This window comes from Calidris pugnax, unplaced genomic scaffold (genome assembly GCF_001431845.1).
Source record: "Calidris pugnax isolate Ruff unplaced genomic scaffold, ASM143184v1 scaffold178, whole genome shotgun sequence".
Classification (NCBI taxonomy): domain Eukaryota; kingdom Metazoa; phylum Chordata; class Aves; order Charadriiformes; family Scolopacidae; genus Calidris; species Calidris pugnax.
In genome coordinates this window covers 5,637,468-5,661,341 of record NW_015090986.1, presented here as the reverse complement: position 1 = coordinate 5,661,341, position 23,874 = coordinate 5,637,468, and the positions used below count along the sequence as shown (strand labels likewise).

General features: G+C 38.6%; 1 protein-coding gene across 1 annotated transcript; it reads right to left on the bottom strand.

Moving 5' to 3' along the window:
• Positions 1–11,981: 11,981 nt before the first annotated feature.
• On the bottom strand, positions 11,982–22,855 carry LOC106894897 (5,6-dihydroxyindole-2-carboxylic acid oxidase). The gene is made up of 7 exons (XM_014953894.1): positions 22,380–22,855; positions 18,774–19,096; positions 17,174–17,378; positions 16,082–16,249; positions 14,383–14,562; positions 12,856–13,002; positions 11,982–12,289 (listed from the first exon to the last, which is right to left on the bottom strand). Exons 1-7 carry the CDS (start codon positions 22,759–22,761, stop codon positions 12,084–12,086), a joined length of 1,611 nt encoding a protein of 536 aa, XP_014809380.1. The 5' UTR covers positions 22,762–22,855; the 3' UTR covers positions 11,982–12,083.
• Between the last annotated feature and the right edge of the window lie 1,019 nt (positions 22,856–23,874).

Sequence of the window (23,874 nt, the reverse complement as noted above, 5' to 3'; positions counted from 1 at the left end):
CTCTTCTATCAGTTCTGAGTTTTGAAAACAAATAGAGTCTCCCAGGGAGATGATAGCAACCCAAACCCAGACCTGGCACAGGTCTTGTGGGTCTCCTAGCAAAGATACCACGCTCATTATTCAAAGCATAAGGCTTCTCATCCTCCCCAGGAAGACAGTGGAAGAGCACAGGATGTCAGGAAGTGCATGCAAAAGAGGTCATGATTGCTGTCCTACATTTTTTCTTGCTGTTGAATGATTCACTTTTGACATCTTATTAAAGACAGTTCTTGTGCAACCTCTCCCCTTTCTTCCTTTGCATGCCACTTGATGTCAGCTAGTCTCTGCTTATTAGATAAAGAGGGCAGGTGTTTATTCACTACAGTAGCAGCTACACAGGCTCAAGACCTGTCACAAACATGGTAAGGTCTGTGTTTAGCCTTGCACTGAAAGAAAACATAGTGTCACAAGATAAATGTCAATGAAAGTGGTCCTGAAGGGTGATCCTATTTATTATGGGAAGTGAACAGTGTTATCAAAGCTGCCAGGTGTAGAAGAGTCATTTAGTACAGACAAGTTTGATATCTTTGAAAGGAATAAAATGAAGAGAACCCATTCAATTATTGCTAGGAACAACTCCTCACCCTCCCCCGAGACAATTATTTTAAGTGCAGCAAGGAGAGGAAATAGCTCATTATTTTAAGTGGCTTGAACTGCTTTCCATCCCTCTCAGTTCTACTGGGCAAATATTTAACATGGAACAAACACATTGGAATCAATAGCCTTCCTGCTGTCAGCTTTTAACAGTAACTGCACTAATATTTACGGGTAGGGATCAAGGGGTAAAAAAATTCCTAAGCTGATTTATTTCCTGCCTAGAAAGGTAAAGCACACACCAAAACTCTAGCATGTTCTCAGCTTGATTACACACAATTCTCAGCTGAAGAGTTTCAGTTTATAACCTTGTTAAGTATAAACAAACTAATGGCAAACACCAGTGTCCATTAAGGTCAACAAAAATATCCTTCTCTGTTAGTGATGCTCTTTGGTTTCATGTGAAGTGGAGATCTATTCCAACTGTAATAACCATACAGCACCCCTCCAGTCTCATTTCAGCCCCAGCACAGTGGCTCTGTGCCACCATCCAGCGAGCAAGTTCAGCCAGGATAGCATTTACCTCTGTCCCCCCAATCATCTCCTCAACCTAATTTTGCCTGTTTCTCTGGACCTCATTCCTTATTGATCCTTAGCCACAAAGGTCAGCCTTAAAATACCCTCAGCCATTCTGTTTGCCATTTTGTACGTGGGTATAGCAGTGTCATTTGCTCTGAACCCACACACCCAAAATGTAGATTTAGCATGTGGGATGTTTTCAGCTGCTAAACCAAATTCTGCTAATCCAAATTCTGGCTGCCAAACAGATCAGTCCTTGCTGGTTTGAGTCCTAATCTCATAGTAAATGAGAGACTGCTGACAGTCCCTATGGCTTTTATAATTTCATTGGTTTGATTTAGTATTTTCTTTTTAGACAGAAAACCTTAATCCAGTTTAGCAAACCTGTTTCAGGTATTATCTATACCCTAGCATGTACTTTCCTACAAAGCATCCCTATAATGCATCAATTTTAAAATATACTTGGCCAGGACACAATGACCTATATTTAAATGTCTCTGGATGACCTTAGCCAATTACCCTCCCCCATCATCTTCAGACCTAGTGTTAAAACTCTTCAAAAAAGTTATTCTTACTGCTCATCTTCTATGCCAACATGAGTATTAATCCCAATACTAGAATTTCTTTAGCCCATCGACTTTCTGTAAATTGAAGTAAGACCTGAAGAAAAACTTCCAAACCAGTTATAATGCTGTATAGAATTACTCAAGTCTGAGTAAAGTCTCTAGTTACAGCACTGGCTGCAGATGAACAGCTCAGGCAAATAATCCTCATTTCTTGCAGTCCCCTTCCAGTGTCCACTCCCATACCCTGAGCACATCTGACCCTGATAGATTTAGCCTGTCAGCAGCAATCTGGAATTACATATACATGCATTGAGATATCGTCTCCACTGCTTTACATTAGCTGGTGATGCCTGCATGGCCTAAACCTGGAATTATGTAGTTAACACAAACTGCTGTGAGTCTGAAATTTATCTATGCAGCCCATACAAAGCCTAACTTTCTAACTCAAGCTGATCCCCTCCTACTGGCTTGAATTGGTTAATCCATAGCTTGCCTTAGGCAAGTAAGAAGATTAATAGTTCGTGATGGCAGCAGTTACCCAGTAGGCACTGTAACCTAAATCAACTTTCCTGGTGTTTTCTGATCCTAATTAAACTCTGCCTGCCTTGGAAGAACAGCCAGATTGCAGCCTGATGAGGTGACTAAGCCTAAAGAACAGGTGATAACATTTAGGTTTGATTTCAGGCTACAGATAATTGCAGCCAGCTGATTGTTACCACCTCAGGTATAAATTTTGCCAAGTGGATCTGGGCAGATCTATGAAGTCTTAAATACAGTTAGACATCTCAAGACTACATTTCTTGTGTTTATGCAGTTCTTGGCCTTAGTTCTTGGTCTCCTGGCATCAACCTTTCCCCTAGCTGATCTGCTGTGTCTTATGCTTGTTTCTCTGATAACCTCTATCTAGCAAGGTGATGTCTGAAAGTGCAGATTTTGGATGGAAGAACAATATGCTTAACCATAGGTGAAGAATGTGTCAGCCCAAATTCTAACCCTAGAATAGGCTTAAGAATTTAAATTATCATTCTGTTTTGTGTGGAAGTTACCCTCTGTGCTTTATGAAAAGAGGTCAAAAAGCATGGTCTATGCTAATGAATAGCCTGTGTTAGAGAGATGTGGAGGTTATACAGGCTGACTCTATGTGCTGTTTAGGCATATGGAGAGCCTTGTGACTTAGATAGTAGTGGCATTTTCCTTACACAGGATAAATTTATTCAAAAACCTGAACCTTTAGAGAAGTATCTCTTCACTTAAAAATACATATGTTGTCAAGTCAATAGTCATGCAAGCATTTGGCTTTTGATGCCACTAAGTGTTATTCTGAAATTTTGTTTTATTTTTAAAACACAGTCTTTGGTCTATAAACCATTTTCACTGACGTAAGTACAAGTCCAGAATGAAATACTGGTTGACTACCTTATTGACTACTTTCATAGTGTCACAGATGCCCTTTCAGACCCTTGTTCCTATGGAGGAAGCAAAGCTGTAGTTAGAATGCAGTCATGATCTTGCCCTTTCCCTGGTATCTCTGTTTCATTCCCCGGGTGCCAAAAGAGTCATGTCTACACATACTATCTGTAATCTATCAGGGACTATCAGCAGTGTATTCCGTTGGTAACTTCAAGTGAAAATTCAACATCACCAACACCTGGTGGTATATTATAAAAAATTCCCTCTTCTCTTCCAGATTCTGCATACCTGGGACAGTAACACAATTTTATTTGAGAGCCGCTGGACTCCATTCACTTCTCTGGGGTGCAAAAGCAATGAAAGCTTATTGAGAAACCGGAAGCTATGCCTGGAAATGCCTGAACACAGGAACTGAAGTTAATCTGCTTGTTAAAAGCAGGATATAAAATACACCACAGAAAGGGTTGAAGGATCACACTAGCACCTGCAAAGCTAAGGATGCAAGGCACAGGTGGGACAGCCCTTCCCTGGGACCCCTAACCTCAGCAGCACTCTGAAATGCCACCATCTCGGGGCATGATGGCAACAAAGCACTGTCAAAGAGCTCAAGGATACATGGCCCCTCCTTGGGACTTGGAGAGTCCCAAGTCCAACCCTGAAGGAAGTCCTGGAAATAAGACCTGTGCTGAGTGCTTCCCTAGCTCCTAGGGAAGACCTGTGAACATGCAGTACTGTCCTGTTTTCCTCCTGGGAGTTTAGAAGAAGCTGTTGCCTGCAGAAAGGGGAGATTAGAAGAGACTGTTTCAGTTTGGATTTAGAGCTTCTAAGGAGGTTATTAGGAGGCATAGGATATTATTTTTTGCACAAAACACATGGATGTCAAGAAGCAAGATGGCTTGCTATCCTGAATAGGAGGTTATGCTAGAGTGATAGAGTAAGAGCTACTTGAACAGAAGGACCCATGCAGGAGGGAAACTACAGCTGTTTAAATACAGACAAATATTTCCACAATGGAATACTCATTACTCCTTTTTTGAACATCTTCCCAAAACTTGATTAAAGCAAGGAAAGCTCATTTACATTTCAGCTCTCATTTCCCTTTAGGCCTCCCATCCCTCAATCTTTCTTCATTTTTTTTCCCCTTTTTTTTCTGATTTTTTTTTGTTTTCCTTTTTTCATTTGCCACCAAAGCAATCAATTACCCTACTTTGGATGGAAATTTTCAAGTCAAAACTTTGGATGAAAATGTTTTTCCAGAAAGTAGAGTTTCCCCTCAAATAAGTGAAGTTCATCCATGTGCAGAGGGTCTGCTTTCAGCAAGGCATGATGCCAACCATCACAAGTCCTTTGAAAACTCAGATAATTAACAGGCATTATGCACAAAGGTAACTTTCCCCCTGAATGAACCAGCAATAATTACTGTCTTCCTCTGTCCTGTGTTTATGGAGTTCTCATGACCTGTCCAGCTCTTCAATACTGGTACCATTTTCAACCTGTAGGCTGATGACATATTTGAAGAGTAAACTTGCTTTTTCCTGTGGTCTGACCCATCAGCCTCAGAGCTGTTGGGTTGCATTTGGATAAGAGCGGAGAGAGGAGGCAGAACAAGATGGGTCTTTTCACAGTAAAAGAAGGGAAACCACTGGACACCAACCAGTCAGGCCTGGGGACATCCTACAGCCTCACATGACTCTAGCAAATGTCAGAGCTGAGGCGTCTGCCCCACAGGATGTAATATGCAACCCCTGAGGATGATACAGGACGTGAACTTGAGATGTCAAGGTTCATAACATTCATGCCAGGTTGCTTTCCATGTCATTATCCTTCATTGTCCCTCATTTTACCTCATCTCATCTTCCATAGCTAAGAGGACAGACTCTATTTTTCCTGCCACTTCACTAACATCCAAAGGGTAAGAACCGTAATTAACATTTATGGCTATCTGCCTCTAGGTCAGAAATAGTTTTGTGGTAATTTTGTGCAGAAACAGCACTTGCTGTCTGTGATGAAGCAGACACGTGAAGTACTCTCCTCTCTGACCCCAATCGCCACTCTTAGAAAAGACATTTTAAAGAGGCCATTAAAGGTAATTATAACAAGTCTCAGACTGATGACGGAATATGTGGAAAAGTTACTCAAAAGAAAAAAAGCCTTCACTTAAATACTGTTCCAGCCCCTTTTCTATAGTTCATTGCTTAATTTTAGCCATTTCCAATTTATTGATTAGTAATTGCCATATATTTTTTCAAGAGTGGGTGAGCAAATCTCTCATGTGGTGAGACTGTGGTCTCTTTTGCTCACCCTTGCAGAGAATTCCACAGGGGAAAGGCACAGTGGCAAGAGCTGCATGGTGGTCCACAGGGAGCCTTAGGAACAGATGTGCTCCAGAGCATTGGAATTGCTTGGTACGTTTGTGCTAGCACTATGCCCAAACCAAACTGAGGTAAAAATCTGGTCCAGGGGCTGTCATTGAGTGATGGTTTCCAGCTGAAAAAATTGTATCTGGCCACTTTCATGCCAGTTTGATTATTATCAGCATTACCTTTCTGAATTCTTACTCTCTTGAAGAAGTGATGCCCTATTTACAGGTCCTGCTGCTGCAGCTGCTGATTTATCTTCCAAGACTGCCAGAAGAAAAATATCAGCAATGCTAAAAGAACAAATTCAGATCATAAATTTCTATTATCAGTGTTTCATAGGCCCCCATTTTATTTTCACTTCTAGGTGCAGGGATGAAAAAAGAAAATATGAAGATCACTTCTCTGCTCTGCTCCTGTTTAAAAAAAAGTAATAAAAAATTACTGTCTCCAATGGACAGCATTTAATTCCTGTTGTGAACCAATAATTGCAGATATGAGACAGACCTGTATTGTTCCTGTTAAGCATTTGTTTTTCAAATAATGAGCATAAAAAATTTAAATAGTGTCCCAAAGAAAAAGAAGGTAGACTTCTCTTGGAATAGGATGTCGAGGGACACAAATTAAACTACCTTTTTAGGAAATTGCGTTTAGGACTTGAAGTGACTTTTCAGTTGAGAAGTTTTCTATTCCATGTTCCACAACTGGAATGCCTTGATGAAGTGCCACCTTGTGGCGAGCAGCAAGCCCTGCCTGCGGCAGGAGCCCGTTGTGCGCTCCCTGCCGGGGTGTGGGCGCCCCACAGGGGAATTGGGCTCCCACCAATCTTGAAGACACGGTATAAGTGAGAATACGTTTCCCAAGGAGATGTAAAATGGAGATTTCACCTTATTTCAAACATGAGACTTTTGCTTTACGCTCAAATAAAATGCAATTGCTTAGTAGCAAGGGTAACATTTTTTTTGCTATATAAATTGATAAAAAAGCACAGATGATCCCTGTCATCCAAAGTGCAGCTGAAGCCAGCATCTTAACTTTTGATGCATGCATAACATAATTATTCAATCATTTGATACTATTTAATTTTATTTCATTCTTTAACTATGCTGCTCAAACTGAGAATCATTCATGTATATTGATTTGTAGAAGGTGTTGCAAAGAGACAAAATTCCACTTGGAGGCCTTAGGTGCAATGATATTGTTTGGAGCTACTTTTTTTTCTGGTATATTATCTGGTAGTCTAGAGAGAAATATTGTTTTTCCTGCAAACTTCAATCTTAATAACTTGAGACCATTTCTGCTACAACACGACTTTCAGCTTCTAAAAAAACATTTTCTCCCCATCTCACCTCTCCCTTGAGAGTTTTTCTTTGTAAAAATTTTCTTCAGCACAAGGCCTTTTATCTGTATCAGTAGTTTTCTCTCAACCTTTTTGAACTGAAGCAAAATAAAACTCAACACCAGGAGATTTATAAATAGACAGGTTGTGTGGACAGCTTAAGATCCTCTTAGGAAGTCATCCTATTGTGAGTTCAGCCTCAAATTAAGGATGTTTAATTCTAGAGCGTTGCTTCTGTCTTTTTGCAGCTTCTTTTGCTTCAAGCAAAAGACCATGAGTCCCTATTGTACTGAACAGGGGCACTGATTTCAGCAAGAAATCAAGTTACTATTTGGATCTTCTCCTTTGCCCCTAGCATTTGAGGCAGGAAGGGGGAAAACAGATACACATAATTGGAATTGGCAGTGGCTTACCTTAGATACCTTTGAATATTAGGCGTAGGATTAGATGACAAAAAAGGATGGACACTATACTTTATATTTAAAAACCTACCCAGAAATTAATCCAAAGTTTATTTTAATTGTAATTGTACTGTTCTAATTCCCTCTGATGAACAGCAAGAAGCAGATATTCTGAATGCCATTTCCCTTTCCCTTTACCATAAAACAGCACCTGAACGCAGCATCTGGTAATTCCAGTGCTTTCATTGTAAGCTTAAAGGTTAAATGAGATTTTAGGTTAAAATTCATTTTTGAGAGAGGATATCCATACATTTTGGTCCAAATTAAAATTTTGAAAATAAATGTCTCAGTTTTAAGGAAGCTTCCTTGCCAAACTATTCTTTTGGTAGTCAAATGTTCAGCTGGGAGGCATTTTTTGGACAGTAAGAAATACTAAGATGGCAAACTGAATACACTGCAGCAATAAATCTCATTTTGGGAGTCATTCCAATTCTATATCAACATAAAGCTATTATTAACCTGTGTTGCTTAGCCCTTCCATACATAAAAGAACCAAAACTTCTGGGGTTAGAAATGTTTCTCTACGTTACATAAATATTTCAGCTTTGTGTCCAAAGCAGATGTTCATGCAAGTTATGATTTTATGACCCACCATTAGAAGGAAGTTACCGAACAGCCTGATTGCCCACTAGCTTCTATTAAATTCTTCCATCTGTCTTTGAAAATCTTTTCTTCCGTGTAGAAATACCAGTTTGTGAGGGACATTTTTCACCAGATGCAGCCAGCTTACAGAATCTTTTAAACACCCATGAATTATCTCATCAAAGAAAGCTATTAAGCTAGCAAGCATGGTTTAACTTTGATAAATCTGTGCTGTATTTGATTGCAATTGTATTTTCATGGTTTGTTTTGGAGACTGTCATGCTATTGAGTCTAAATTAATAAGCTTGTAGTTGCTCAGAACATTTTTATTTTCCCTTCCCCTTAAAATATTGCTGCTCTCAATTGCACAATACTTTGGCTTACCTGATATAATTATTCAAACACCTTATAGATGGACTTACATTTTTGTATGTAACTTTGAGGTTCTTGGATGGAAGTTTTCTGCTGTCCTGATGCAGGTATTCACAGATTCGACAGAGTTGGAAGGGACCTCTAGAGATCATCTAGTCCAACTCCCCTGCCAAAGCAGGGTTGCCTAGAGCATGTTACTCAGGACTGCATCAAGGCAGATCTTGAAAATCTCCAGAGAAGGGGACTCCACAACCTCCCTGGGCAGCCTGTTCCAGTTCTCTGTCACCCTCACCGTAAAGAAGTTCTTCCTCATTTTTGAGTGGAACTTCCTATGTTCCAGCTTGTGCCCGGACAAGCAACAATATATTGTTTAGTTTCTGTCTTGTAAAGCAATTTCTGACTGTCATTCCATAGGCCTGTAAGTCTTTCTGTACAAGATCAGCATAGTTAATTTTACTGAAAATGGAGGTCAACTATCACTAACATAGAAAATGCATCTGGATCATGCTAATTTTGACTCTGCATTTATTGCATTTTCATTTGTATGATCAAAGAACTTTTTGAATATTTCCTTTCCAAGGTCAAAAGGAGCTTTGGCAGCTTTCTTTTTATTTCTAGAATCCCTAAACTTAGTTCCTTCTCTGTCTTGCATATTCACAAAACCTCAATTTGTTTAATATTACATTGTCTGGAGATAATCTGAATTACTGTTTCAATATTTGAATTCACTAATTACTGTCTACTAATTTGCTTTTTATAAGAGAAATAATTTTCAAAAGCCAAATGTAGATACTGTTAGAAAAATAAAAAGGGAAATAACATATAAAAATCATTAACATCCTCAGTTGTGGGGGACACCTAGGTGGCCTTAAATTTTTTTTTTTTCTTTCGTTGTGATACAATCACTGCAATCTAAGTCAAAACAATAAGAATATGACATTTCATTAGGCCATTAAATATTTGTGGAAAAAGAGTCTATCACCAATTACATCCATAGATTTTCGTTCTCTTAGCATCATTATCAATGCTTATTCAGCAATCTCCAAATTTTAGACAACCTATGGAGTTCTAATTTGTATGAGAATTTCTGCTTGATAACACTCTAGAGATCTCTACTTATATCTAAATCTGAGGCTCCTCTCAATTTTTCCTTAATGGTGCCAACCCTTTGCTCCTATGTCACAGTTCGTTTTTGGCATGGCCATCAATCCAAGAACTTAGCTCTATTTTCTCATAATTTCCAAATATCCTTTCCAGCTGCCTTATACAACCATTAAATGAATAGGCCTTCATGAGAAGAACAGGGAGGAAAAGTCATTGGGAGGAGTGACATCACATGCTTGATAATTGCTGCATGTACGACTTCTCAGTTAGTACTTTTTTCCAGCTTTTCTGTTCCTCTCTTCTCATAACTTCTGCTACCTGTTCTCCAAGTGAAAGCCTAAAGTTATCACTCACTCAATTTTATGGCATTTATTTATTTTTCTTAATTTTCTCATATGCTGGCCGTTTCAGATTTCAAACCTAAGCAGTTTTTCCCCATCAGATTAGCTCAGGAACAAACACCAAGCAGCTTCAATGAATGGCAGGAACTTTTTCTCCACACCCAGGCATAGTTCAGAGTGCTGCAAACAGTGACCAAAGAAAGAAGGACTTGTGAGAATCTTATCAAGAATGGATCACACACAGAGTTCTCCACTTTCCTTCCCCCTCTGATTCATGTGCTTGCTGTTTCTTTTTAAAGTCTGTTATAAAAATCTGCTTTGCTTCCTTCATTTACGTATGGCAGCTATGACTAGCAGGCAAGTCTCCTCATTCTCTGACCTACAAGACTTACAGCCTGCTCAAAACACAAGTGTATATTTTTGCTTTAAGGATTTAATAGCTTTAATGTTTAACATCCTCTTCACAAGATCTAATTTTGCCATGCCATTTTCCTTCTGCTATCAAGCTTCGATATGCTTCCCTTCATCCACTGAAGTAAAAACACTTTAAAAAGGAAGCTCTGTAATCTTCATTTTATAAATGAGTCAAATCATAGAGATAAAAATATGATAGCTAAGAACAGTCAGCAGGTCAGTAACAGAGCTGAGGATAAAATCCAGGTCTCTTGACCCCAATCCGAAGTACATTGGATCACCCTGCTTTAATCCATTGAAATCATTAAAGTGGATGACTTGTTAAGTTGCCACTCTGTACAAGCAAGAAGAGCAGAAACAGACACTTAAGTTGAAATCTGAGCTGCTGCTTATGCACCTGAAATACTGATTATATAGACTGTAATTGAAACCAAAAGTGCAACTCAAAAACCTTTGTCTGATTTACTATTTTGCTGTGGGTGCCACAGGTGAAAGTTTTCTTCCAAAATATAAGTTATGTGTGTAAATTTTTGTTGCCGTCCATGCTGCATGCTTGGTAAGATGGCTCGCCTAGCCAAGAATACTTGTCTTCGTATTTATGTCCTTCCTAATGTTTGAATTACATATCTTATTGCAACTGAGTAAGTGTGCTTTGAGCACACCGGGTACTCAATGAAACCACTGAAGTTAATACAATAGAAGTTAATACATAGAAGGCATTACCCTTCGTTTTGCATAATAACTTAATGTCTAGGAGAGCGGTCTTAGACTGAAGGAGCTCAATCCAAATTACTTGCCATTTTTGTTGAAGCTGGGGTCAGACAGAAAGAGAGACGAGAGACAGCTTGACTTTATAGTCTGGCAATTTGAGGGTTGAGTACATGATGTGAGAGTCTGAACCCAGGAACATCGCTGTATGTGAGCTAATGACTGCAAATTTAGATCTAATAAGCCATCATAAGAAGAAAATCTATGATTTATTGGTACCCAGTTATGATAGTAGAGACGAGATGAGGTTTGAAGCCAAATTCCTCAAGCCCTACCTTAGGCTGTAAAGGCAGGTGTTAGTTTGTTGCTGTCCTACAGGCTCATGTTGAATAAATTCAACAGCAGTTGCATATGGCTATTCTTCCAAGTCTGTACTACAGCCTGATGCCTGGGGCCTTCTCTCAAAGTACAGGAGATGTGGGTTTAAATTCCTGCAGGAGAGAAAAGAAGCAAGGTCTTTCATTGCTGGGAAGAATACCCTGCCATGTGGGTAGTGGGAGAGAAAAACGGAGTGAGAGAGTGAAAAATCAAAATAAAAATAAAATGAAAGCTGCTGCCAGCTGCCTCTTCAAATAGATAGCCCCTTCAGGCAGCTGTGTTTGAACATACAGCTGAAGTATCCAAATGCTGGAGTGGCTTCTCGGTGGTGAATCTCTTTTCACAGATCCAACTAAAAGCAGCAGTAGGATCAAAACTATGTTATGTGAATAAAGTTGGATTTCAAACACGCTGTTGCCCTCAAAATTCCCCTGTAGCTCCCTACCTGGGATGCTGGCTATTTTGAAACACACTTCTACTTGCCTAGCCAAGGTGCCTACTTGTATTCTGGATTCTGCTTCTGTCTCAGTCTAGACTTGGCCATTTCACAAAAGTAGCTTGCAAATGGATTCTAGGTGTAAAGGCTAGGTGAAACCAGATGACATTGGCTGTCTGCCAGTTAACTTAATTTTAGCAGATTTTACAGAAATATGCATGAAAAAGTCTTGCAAGTGAACCCTGAAATGTTAGTGGAATTCTATTAAAATCTACACAGAATTGGCATCACAAAGGTGACTTATTGGTGTCTAGGTGTGATGAAAGAGGAGGTGAAGGCTGAAGCAAACACATCGAAACAGTTGACAGTTTATGCTCTTTATTTTAAAGCAGATGGATGACCACCATTTATAAAATTCAGCAAAATAAACAGTTTCAGTCAGATGCAAAAAAGTGCCGTCTTTTCAAACAACAGACTGGCTCGGTGTTGGTATGCCATCATAATCATCTGAGTAGTGCTGATACTGGTCAGTAAGAAGAGGCTGATGCAAATCATCCTTATTTTTCTTAACACGTACAATACATGCAGCAGCAGCGAAGATAATTGCAACAAGAACCAGTGCAGTCACTATTGCGATAGTTATCATCTCTGTGACACGGAGAGCCCGAGCTACAGGAAGGAAAGCAAAAGAGAAAGTTATTAAAAGTAAACGTCAAGTATATGGACAAATATCAGAGGGACAGATCAAACCTCAGTATTTGTCATTATTTGATGAGTTGTGAAGGAGAACTAGTTTAAATTTTGGTTGATAATATGTGTTCCAAAATGTGAGAAAATTTCAGTCTCTCTTGTTATACTCTAAAAACAGTCCTGGACTTTTCTTCTGCTGTCTGGTTTGTGATGCATTTGCATTCTCTGTGGTGATTTAAGGAAGGCATATGATATAGGAATAAGGTTTCTTCTTCTACAAGGTTTAGATCCAAATGAGAATTTTGCCAAAAATTGAAGTGAATAGTGGGAGCTTCATGCAGGAACAATCTATAATTAGTAGCTATTTAGTTCGACTAAACTGAAACATAACTTATTTGGAAATCCAGGCAAGAAAAGAGAAAGAGAACTTTACAAAAGCATCAAATATTGTTTGTGAAATTTGAACCAACAATATGTGTAAACTTAAAGGGAGAAAGACATGAGACAAAAAAAAAAAGAGGAAACATCTAGGTTGGACAGTTTACCTGGCCACTCGACTTCGTAGCTGTATCCCAGGTTTTCTGGTGCAGTAACAAACATTTCATTATTGGTAACTGGAGGCCAGAAAGGCACCATATTGTACTGTCGGTTATGTCCAATAGGGGCGTTCTCCAGTGGATATGTTGAAATATCTAAATTTGAAAGTAAAATCATATTTCTGTAAATAAAATCAAAATAATTTGCACTATTTTTTTTTTTTTTTTTTCCCAACAGTGACTCAGTGGTTTGAGTACCTGATTTTTTTCATTCCTAAACTAAGTCAATCTAGAAAGATTGGTTTTCCAGTGTGACAGATCCAGAATGGAGGGCTCTGCTCTGTCCAAAAGCAAGACCAGTAATGATATCTCTGTTTTTTAACAGAAACCACCAGTAGATTGTAAAACTGTCTGCCTGTGTTGGGCTTTTCATTTCTTCTTGCATGGAAAAGGAGAAATATGTATATATGGAGGATTTGGAAAACCTTTTTGCTACAATTTGGCTTTGTCTGGTTGTAACAGTCATGAAGAACAGTAATGAAGAGCTCTGTCATACAGTTCAGCAGGGAAGCTGATAAGAACTCCAGTGGAATTTTTCTGCAATGTTATGGTAAATCAGGAGAAAGTCAGCTGAAGCAAAAAAAAATAAAAATAATCAATCTTGGTAAGATGATGCAAAAGCTTGTGATAGGTTATGTAAGTACCACAAGGGGATACAATTGTTCTCTGATAGTTGGTGTGGGAAAAATACACGAGGCAGGTTGTGGAAGCTGCATAAAGAGGTCTCAGTTGTGCAACAGGAGCAGTCTTGTGTAGAAGAAGGAAGAGAGGCCTGGATTGTCCTAAGAGAAATACAGTCTCTGCTTTGTGCAGACTAATGCACAGACATTTGGTTTACACAGAATTCTACCCCCAGTTAACTGACAGAAATCTCCTTCCTTCTTTATTTCTTTTACTTTTTCTTCCTTTCTTCCTTACAGTTCCTTCCTTCTGTCCTTCCTTCCTCACTCTCATTCACTTCCTCCCTTATTACTTTTCTCATTTTTGGAGTTAAAGAAGAAAGGGCAGTAACAGTGAACATCCTTGGAAAGGATATGGAAATACTTTTTAGAATTCTGGTAGTAAATCACAAAGGTGGTCAAAATGAATCCTGATGGTGTGCATAGCATCTGATCCTGTTTGACAAGAAGAAACATAGATACTTCACACAACAATGGAATGTTCATGAAGTATTTGGACCTTCCATGGTTACACTGTCTTTGCTCTATCAAGACAATGTATTTGCACATTTTGTTTTCTTGAGTTGTGCCTTGTATGCCAAATCCCTTTGTGAAAATGATTTGAAAATGGATGTCAGTGGGGTGAGAAAGGGAGCTTGCTTGTTATTACTCTGTGTTTGTTAACTACACTGTTAAAATTCCAGTCCTTTGTCCTAAGCTTAGGGGCATCTTGCTGTTCCACAAGAAGCACCTGAGCTCCTGTGACTACAAAGACTGGCATCCACCCATCTCACCTCTGTCCATGAGCACATCTTACCTGCAGAATACCTTCTCAGCCACTCATCAAAAACAGCATCTGTAAATGTGTGCAGGAGGACAAAAATGGGATCATTTGGTGATAAATGTGTTTGCCCTCCTGTCCCATTCAAAAACAGATGAGCCAAGTTGTGAAGACTTCGAACTGCTGGGTCATATTTCCCTGATGGATCACTGTACCCTGAATACGCAAACAAAAAAGAAAACAAAAAATCCCAGTGAAGATTTTATTCTGGCAGTTTCAGTCCCTTTTTCCTCTGAAAGTCTGTCCTATTTTTTTGCTGCCTTGCTTAACATAAAGGAGTAGCTAATTGCCTACATACTGGCATTTGAGAAATGTCCCTAGCATAATTTTCAGATTAAAGTAGCCTTTACAGAAGAATGCTGAGAATGTGGAGTGCAAGGCAGCTGGGATCTAATGCAAACCCAGACAAAATAAACCACACCATAGCATGAAAATAAAGGTATATATTGGGATATATATATCTTTCAGCATAACTGAAATAGTTACATGTGATTTCTGACTGCTGACTTCAATGTACATATGTTCCCATCCATCCTAATGAGCCAGATGTCATGTTTCCACACATCATTTCCATTAGTACTCCAAACACATCTCAGAAAGCTTCACATGCTCTGTTTTTTCAGTGAAGATACCTTGTGTAATTCTGTTAGTGCCCAATACCTTGTAACCCTCATGTTAGGTGTCAGGATCTGAAGCATCATGAAAACTTCTCCTGTTTTCAAGCTCTAGGCAAACTTTTCAGAGAGGGGTGCATACAGTTAATTGGCTAAAGCCCTATTTAAATACCTAGATATTGATAGCCCCATGGTCAAATGTGGTAAGCCTCCAAAACTTTCATATGTACTTAAAAGGTTGATGCAGATTCTTGATTTTGTTCTCCAAGAGAAAGAAAACGGAGCAGATCCTCCATGTTGTAGGAGTCATGCCCCTTCAAAAAAGCCAGAGGATCTACAGGAGGTCTGGCGGGGATCTAACTGTCACTTGGTAATTTTTTCTCATGAATCTTAATCTTTCCTGTTAAAAATTATGTATTATTACAGCACAGAAGCAGTTGTCAGGATACTGGTTGAACAGTGTGAATAAAATCAGGCTGGGCTTCTGTGTTGAGGGGTGTGTGTTCAGATGCCAGTGACTGAAAATTTCATTTTAAATGTGAAGAGAGAAGAATATAATTATATGGGCCAGAGAGGAGGAATAACATGTCTAGCAGTAAATCCTCTACCCAGACCTCAATTACTGCAATAACATTTAATTAAGTACTACCAAGGCTTACAATTCCTTTTTCTTTCTTTTATTTGTTTTAATTCAGATTCAAGGCACTTATTTGCCTTATTTAAGGATGCAGCTGCGTCAATCTGCAGGCCAGGGTTGTCTGTTTTCAGCAATGGTAATCTATTACTAGGTTGCAAGGATCTGATCTCAGCTAGTTTCTACTTAGTATGCCAGTGAAAGACTTTTGAAGCTTTTATACATTTAAAGAACTGTCATAAGCTATTAAGTAATTTATCCAGAGTTTATTGCCACTCAATACTAAGATAATATTTAATGCTAAGAACAATGTGTTCTTAATGTTCAATAGACTGTCTCTAAACTCATACTTCCAACAGGAAAAATGGCAAGTCTGCTCCTTGACTTATTTGGGGTTGTTCCAGATCCTTTTATTTGCTACGTTTACCTTCTACTGTGTTACGGAAACTGTCTGTTGAATTGGAATAGAAAGGAGGAGTGTCAAATACACCAACTTCCAAACACTGAGCAACATCCTCGGGCTCTGGAAGACGCTGAACCATAGGCCGTGCAACATTTCCAGCAGGATTTCTTCGGATGGGACCACCCTCAGTGCCTAAGGATGGAGAGAAGAGAGAAAACAATACTGATGCAAACAGTAGGCCACAGAAGGCATCCTTCTAATGACTGAACTATGGGGAAAAATAAAATTCCTCACAAATGACACTTCAACCGAATGAATGGGCCAGTTCCGCATGTCAGGCAAAGAATCTGAATCTTCATGGCATCCTGTGTGATGGATCCTTTCCATGAGGATTTTAAAAAGAATCTAGAAGCTCCTTACTGAAATTTGTGTTTCTGTGAGTGCTTTGGGAAAATTCCTGTAGTTTTTCAGTGTGATTTCTTGATGAGACCTGGGGCAAAATTTTAAGGATATCCTGACAGAGTGGGTAGGGAAAGGACTATAGTTGATTTTGTAGGTGACTAACCCAACATTGTGGTTTTCCCCTATTTCTTCTCCCTATTTCCATAAAGATGCTGAAGGCTTGTAGCTTAAAGCTGATGAAAATATAAAATAATCTTGCTGGGATTTTTTAGCTCTTGTAGCTGAAGCAGATGTGTTAAGATTCAATATTCTTCACATTCAAAACATGATCCACATAATTAACACGAGGATTTGTTAGATGTTCTCCTTTTAGGGGCAGAATGCCATAAAGGTGATAAGTAGAGCAGTCAGAAGTAAACTTAAGCTTGAGTTAAGAAATGAGACTGCCAGATTAAATTATTTATGGCACAGGAGATGAATAGATACTACATAAGAAGGGAAATCAAAACACTTAGTTCTTCCTCTGCAGCAAGCTCCTGATCAAATTTCGAACTTCTAGGTGCCTCAGTGCAAGACAGATGATAAGTATTTACAGTCTCAGGAGATTGTTGAAATTTGGATCAAAAATCACTTTAGGACTTTTTGGCTGGGAAAAGCTATTGCAGTGAAAAGTGTTATATTTTCTCTCCAACATCTGGCAGCAGTCATACTTACTGTTACAGATGGTTCCCAAAGTTTCATAGTCTTCTACATTTTCACATATCACTCTCCACTGAGAGAAGATTGAGTTCTGGCTGATAAGAGAGACATCAAAATTGCTTCTAGCTCCCATCAAGTCATCTGAGCAGATATCACAGGTGTTTTGTCCTGTTGCAAAGTTCCAGTAGGGCAGTCCAAAAGTGGGGTCCTGCAGCATGTTCTAAACAACATATATATGGTGTTAAAACATGTGTGCCCCAGACAGCTATAATTTTTACTGCTAGAAGGATCCTACAAACCAGTTAAATACATCTTAGCAAGAACTGGAGTCCTGCCTCATGGAGGAGATTGCCTCTTGGAGGAAATTTATGGAAAATCTATCAGATCTATGTAAAAGATTTTGGTGCTTTTTCATATTGATGCCATCTCTCAATATAACAGATAGTTAGACTATTGAATTGAGTCATGGATCTCCCTCATTAATAAGAGGGTACCTCTTCCATGAAACCATATTGTGAGTAGTAAGAAACATCACTTAATAGTGGTAACTAATATTCCAAATATTTGTAATGGCTTGTCAACAACAGCAGCATTTGTAGCACACAGAAAAACTAAACCAACTGTGGAGTGACTGAGAAGACGAAAAGTAAGGAAAAGGGATACCAACCCTTCAAATTTTCTTTCTTTGGTTCTAGTATGGCTTGCAGCCGGACAGTTCTGGAGTGTTTCCTGGCTTCCAATATTTATATACCAGGATGTTATGGCCAGCCAAATTAGCTTTTCTAATGATCAAGTTAACAACCATAAATAAGAATACATAATAAATCACTAACAGCTAGAATTCCTCAGGGCGTCTACCTAATGAAATGCCACTGATGTCAAATGTGAGTTTTTGAAGGGAATTCGTGCCTCGACCTGATGCAAAGCCATTGAAGCTAGTGGAAACATTTGAAATGATTTCAAAGACTATTTAATCCTGACCTTGAAAACTTAATTCTCTCTTCTTTAAGAAGGATGATGGTCCATAAAATAATATATTCCTTTTATGGATAGGTCCGCACAAGGAAAGGAAAACGAGAATCACTGATTCATGGAACAGCATGTAACAAAACACTAATTTCTTTAAACAGTTACACTAATTATACAAATAAAATGTGATTCTGAATCCCCAAGTCATCCCTGTAATACTTTTCTTCAGAATTTCTGCTGCTTTCATTAGTCTAAGTCAAGGATCAATGCCTTGATATTAAAAATAACTGTGGCAATAACTTGTTTTTTTTTTTTTTTTTCCAATAAAATACCTTTAATGGATTTTTCTAGAATTTGCATCTATTTTTACAGGAGATTTTTATGTAACTTTTATGTTTTCCATGACTCTATTGAAATATTATTTTTATCTCTATCTCTATTTATATCTCTATCACAATGACAGTCTAAAACCTAAATACACTCTGTTAACCTTAGTATACCTACCGAATTACTGAAATTGAAACAGAGTTATTACAACACATAGAAAGAGCTACTACCATTTTTGCCTATTGGAATATGGGGATAACTTCTTTAATTGTACAAAACATACCAGGAACACATGGATCAATATAAATATGAACTTTACCTGCATGTCTCTTTCAAGCTGCAGTAGATGGTACCTATGCCACGTGACAAAAGCTGGTCCCTCATGAGAGAAATCAACTCCTCCAAAACTCTGCTGCCCTGCACCAAGGAAAGTCTTCCTGACAGAATAATAATGAGACCACACAAAATAATTATAAATGGAGATATTCTCAAATTGTGGTGTGTTGCCGTCTGGTCCAAATATTTCCTCACGTCTTCGTGTGGCAATAACGATGTCAGGATGGATTGTCACCTTGGCTTGGTGTAAGGCATTCACGAAACGCCTCCTTTCTTCTGCACTCAGATCCAGAAGATTCCTCCTTACTGTGAGGATACAGAAACAGCAAGTTATGAAACTATTAAATGCTCAAGCCTCATCTCACAGGACTAACTTATTTTGCTCCAAATAATTCCAGATAAGTCTCTTTTTCTTCAAGCATTCATCCATTTTTTTTACTGGGGCAATTCAAAGAGTACTGAGCATAAATAGAAAATGTTATTTATTATCAGAAAGGCTAAGCTGAATAAAAATAAAGCCCAAAACCTTGCGGTTTTAGTGCTTTTGCAAGTGTTGTTGTGGATTACCTTTCCATCCTGTCAGAAAAATGACAAAGACAGTTCTTTGTCAAATAAGCTGTTCAGACCTTCCTCCTGTACTTAAGGTTGCCTTTGTTAATATTTTACAAGAAAAGAATACTATATAATCATTTATAATAATCAGAAGTTCTACTTCTTGACAATTTAATGAAGAAGTATATTCTTTATGCTTGAATCTTTGTAGGAAAAATGGCAGATTCACCAGTGAATTGTGAATTGTGAATTTCATATGGTACAACATCTGTCTTTAAAGCCATTACCTGCTATAATTAACAACAGCCGTATATTACTCCTTTTCAGCAGTATATCTCAAAGCCATTTAAAAATATCATTGTCCACATATAGACAGTAAAACAAGGAAAAAAGTTGACTTGTTGAAATACCAGTATATCAGCAAGAGGAACACAGTCCACATCACCTGAGTTCCAGTCCAGTACTTTTTGACTTGGACTTGAGAACACTTCAGGCTAAGTTTAGACTAAGACACAGGTAGAAGTTCTCACAGCTATTCTTCAACATGCACTCATTTTCACTACAAAAAATACTGTAAAATCCATAATTTTCCAAATGAGTGATAGAATATGTTGATATGAGAAGCAACAGGTCTTCAGCATGAATCGATTTGAAGAATAAAAGTTAATTACATTTCACTAAAAAAAGTTGATTCAGTGGGGGATATCATGGCTTCATTAAAGTTTATAGAAGTACTTTTAGGAGCATGAATTTAATTCAAGAACTGTGTATAATGAAACATCCTTTTCTGCTTTGTAGAACTGGACAGATATGCTAGCCCTAGTCACTGAAGGAGGTTTTGTTGATTTTGTTGTTGATTTTAAGCAGCGCATTAAAAATATCCATCTAATTTTGATTTACATAGACATCTTGTCTTTTCACTTTTCAAAATAGGAGCCTTAACCACAATAAAAAATTGGGACAATTCTTAAATTTAAGCATGAATTTAGAAGATATGAAAAAAATCAGAAGAAATGCACGAAACTGCATTTTACAGCTATTTTATATTAATATGCCAACAGTAATCCAATAATTTTTTCTGAATTCTGAGCAGCTGGGGCCAACTCTATGGATGGAAAAAAGAGGTGACCTTCATGTGGAAACTTAAAGCATAATAGGAAGCTAATTTCCCTTATTTAAACTCATGTTGTCATGCATGATAAATCTGATTTACTTAGCATCTTACTGAGTAGGAAAGGATTTAATAAGCAAGAAAAATAAAAAGTTCTCTTGTATATTCTAAACCTGCTTTTTGCCCATCTGCAGATTTACTTTGCTAAGTTTGTGTCTGATAACATTTATTTCTTGGTTATTTTTTAGACTTATTGTCATTGTTAATGAGAACAGACCAGAGCATCAGAGGGTGCAACCTGGCTTAGCAGATCCAATTCATGAGTCATACTTTCTGCTTTCTCATTTGCTTCTTGGAGGAAAAAAGTTGATTAAAATCCTAAAGTCTTTCCCACAGCTCTCAGTAAGTAATTTTTAAGAAATCTTATAGTTAAGGTTTTTAATCGGTAAGTGGTCTTTTGTTAACCCTTGCTGGAACTTGCACTCATGTTCATGGAGCGTTTCCTATCTGATGAAAATAATGGCAGTGCTGATTTCTGTTTCTGCAAAAGGTACAGAATATTTGTGCTAGAAACCTATTGTTTCTCATGTCAACAGAACTCATCACTCATATGGGGGATTACGAATTTTACAGGATTTCAATAACACCTTTAAGCTTTCACAAATAAAGACTGAAATCTTGTTCATTCAGATGGTTTTGACTTGAGAGCAACAGTCTGTCCCCAAGCCTGCTTGTTTTTTTCAATTTACCTGTGATATTCAACATTTTTTCAGACCCACAAGGATTTCATAACCATTTCAAAATTTTTTTGTCATCTGTTTACTGATATTCTGGTCTAAACTCAAACTGGAGAATTCTCAGAAAGGCCCACCAGTCCCTGTGCTGATTCATCTTAACAGCTCGTAGTCATGAGTTAAGGCTTTTAAAGACATTGACAGCAACTAGGTTAAGTAAAAATTTACAAGGCCAGATACATAGTTTAGAAATGTATTAAGGGATTTTGAATCAAAAGAACTGCTGTCACATTTAAAGTAGTCACAAGGTATTAAACATTATATCTAGATATGTATTATTCCCAGACATACTTACAAACACACATAATGTCTATATATGTTGTTTTACTTGCAAATTATCCAAAGAATATGCTTTTTTTTCTACTTAGATGTGCTGTTCTTTAACGGACTTGGTCCTAATCCTGTACTGACTACAGGTTTTATTTTTCCTTTGTTTGGGTAGTAACGTGTTTGCTTTCACTGCATCCAGCTCTGGAGCTTGTAGCACAGGAAAGACATGGATCTGTTGGAGCAATCTGGAGGAGGGTCACAAAAATGATCAGAGGGCTGGAGCATCTCTCCTATGAAGACAGGCTGAGAGAGTTGGGGTTGTTAAGCCTGAAGAAAAGAAGGCTCTGGGGTGACCTTATTGCGGCCTTTTAGTACTTAAAAAAGGATTATAAGAAAGATGGGAACAAACTTTTTAGTAGGACCTGTTGTGATAGCACAAGGGATAATGGTTTTAAACTAAAAGAGGGTAGATTTAGACTAGATATAAGGAAGACATTTTTTACACTGAGGGTGGTGAAACAGTGGAACAGGCTGTCCAGAGAGGTGATAGATGCCCCTTCCCTGAAAACGTTCAAGGTCAAGTTGAACAGGGCTCTGAGCAACCTAATCTCATTGAAGATGTCCCTGCTCATTGCAGGGTGACTTTTAAAGGTCCCTTCCAATCCAAACTATTCTGTGATTCTAAATGTACTTGCTTGGTACACAAACTGAATGACTTATCTAGTAGCATGATGACCACATACATTTGCTTAAATAAATATAAGTGGCATTTTGCATTTTAAAGAAAAGAAATGCGCTAGGTACATTTAGAAGCAAGCACTGCGAACAGGCAATTTTCATGTCATATTTCTGATGCTCTTACCTATATTGATTTGTCGGCTACAGGTAGGTCCACTCCAGCCAGGGCGACATGACCCACAGTTGTAACCAGAGAAGTTACCGTTGCACCGGCAGGTTTGGTTGAAGAAGCGTATGGGCCATTGCTCACGGTCATCTCGCCCATCATGGATGTACTGTGGCCCGTGGGGTCGCGAATCAACAGTCACCTGTACACACCGGCCTCTCCCCGTAGACACACCACATCGGTCAGTACCTGGCCCAAACACAGGGAAATAGTCTGGGCAACACATGCCACTCCTTAGGGACTCAACAGTAGCACACTGGCGAGGGAACTGAGCTCCAGCTTGGCCAAGCATGCTAAGAAGTGGCGGCAGGGACAGGAGCAACAGCATGGGGAGCTGCATGACGGCGGATCCAGCAGAGCCGGCTCCTTCTGAGAGTCAGCTGTCCACACGCGCTGACTTCTCCTGTCCTGCGATGGGACACCCAGGTTGCTCTACAGAGAGAGATTGAGAGAGAGAGAATAAATACAAGTGATACAAACCTCTAGGCTAAAACTTCCACCCCAGAAAGTGCCCCCAAACCATGCACTTTGATATTCTAACTGGAAAAGCAAACAACTCTGACTACAGACACTAATGTTCTTCTCTTCTCTCATTATCTGCACTTAGATAGCTACCTAGGGCTATATTTACTATTTATTTCTGTAAATAAAATCAAAATAATTTGCACTATTTTTTTTTTTTTTTTTTCCCAACAGTGACTCAGTGGTTTGAGTACCTGATTTTTTTCATTCCTAAACTAAGTCAATCTAGAAAGATTGGTTTTCCAGTGTGACAGATCCAGAATGGAGGGCTCTGCTCTGTCCAAAAGCAAGACCAGTAATGATATCTCTGTTTTTTAACAGAAACCACCAGTAGATTGTAAAACTGTCTGCCTGTGTTGGGCTTTTCATTTCTTCTTGCATGGAAAAGGAGAAATATGTATATATGGAGGATTTGGAAAACCTTTTTGCTACAATTTGGCTTTGTCTGGTTGTAACAGTCATGAAGAACAGTAATGAAGAGCTCTGTCATACAGTTCAGCAGGGAAGCTGATAAGAACTCCAGTGGAATTTTTCTGCAATGTTATGGTAAATCAGGAGAAAGTCAGCTGAAGCAAAAAAAAATAAAAATAATCAATCTTGGTAAGATGATGCAAAAGCTTGTGATAGGTTATGTAAGTACCACAAGGGGATACAATTGTTCTCTGATAGTTGGTGTGGGAAAAATACACGAGGCAGGTTGTGGAAGCTGCATAAAGAGGTCTCAGTTGTGCAACAGGAGCAGTCTTGTGTAGAAGAAGGAAGAGAGGCCTGGATTGTCCTAAGAGAAATACAGTCTCTGCTTTGTGCAGACTAATGCACAGACATTTGGTTTACACAGAATTCTACCCCCAGTTAACTGACAGAAATCTCCTTCCTTCTTTATTTCTTTTACTTTTTCTTCCTTTCTTCCTTACAGTTCCTTCCTTCTGTC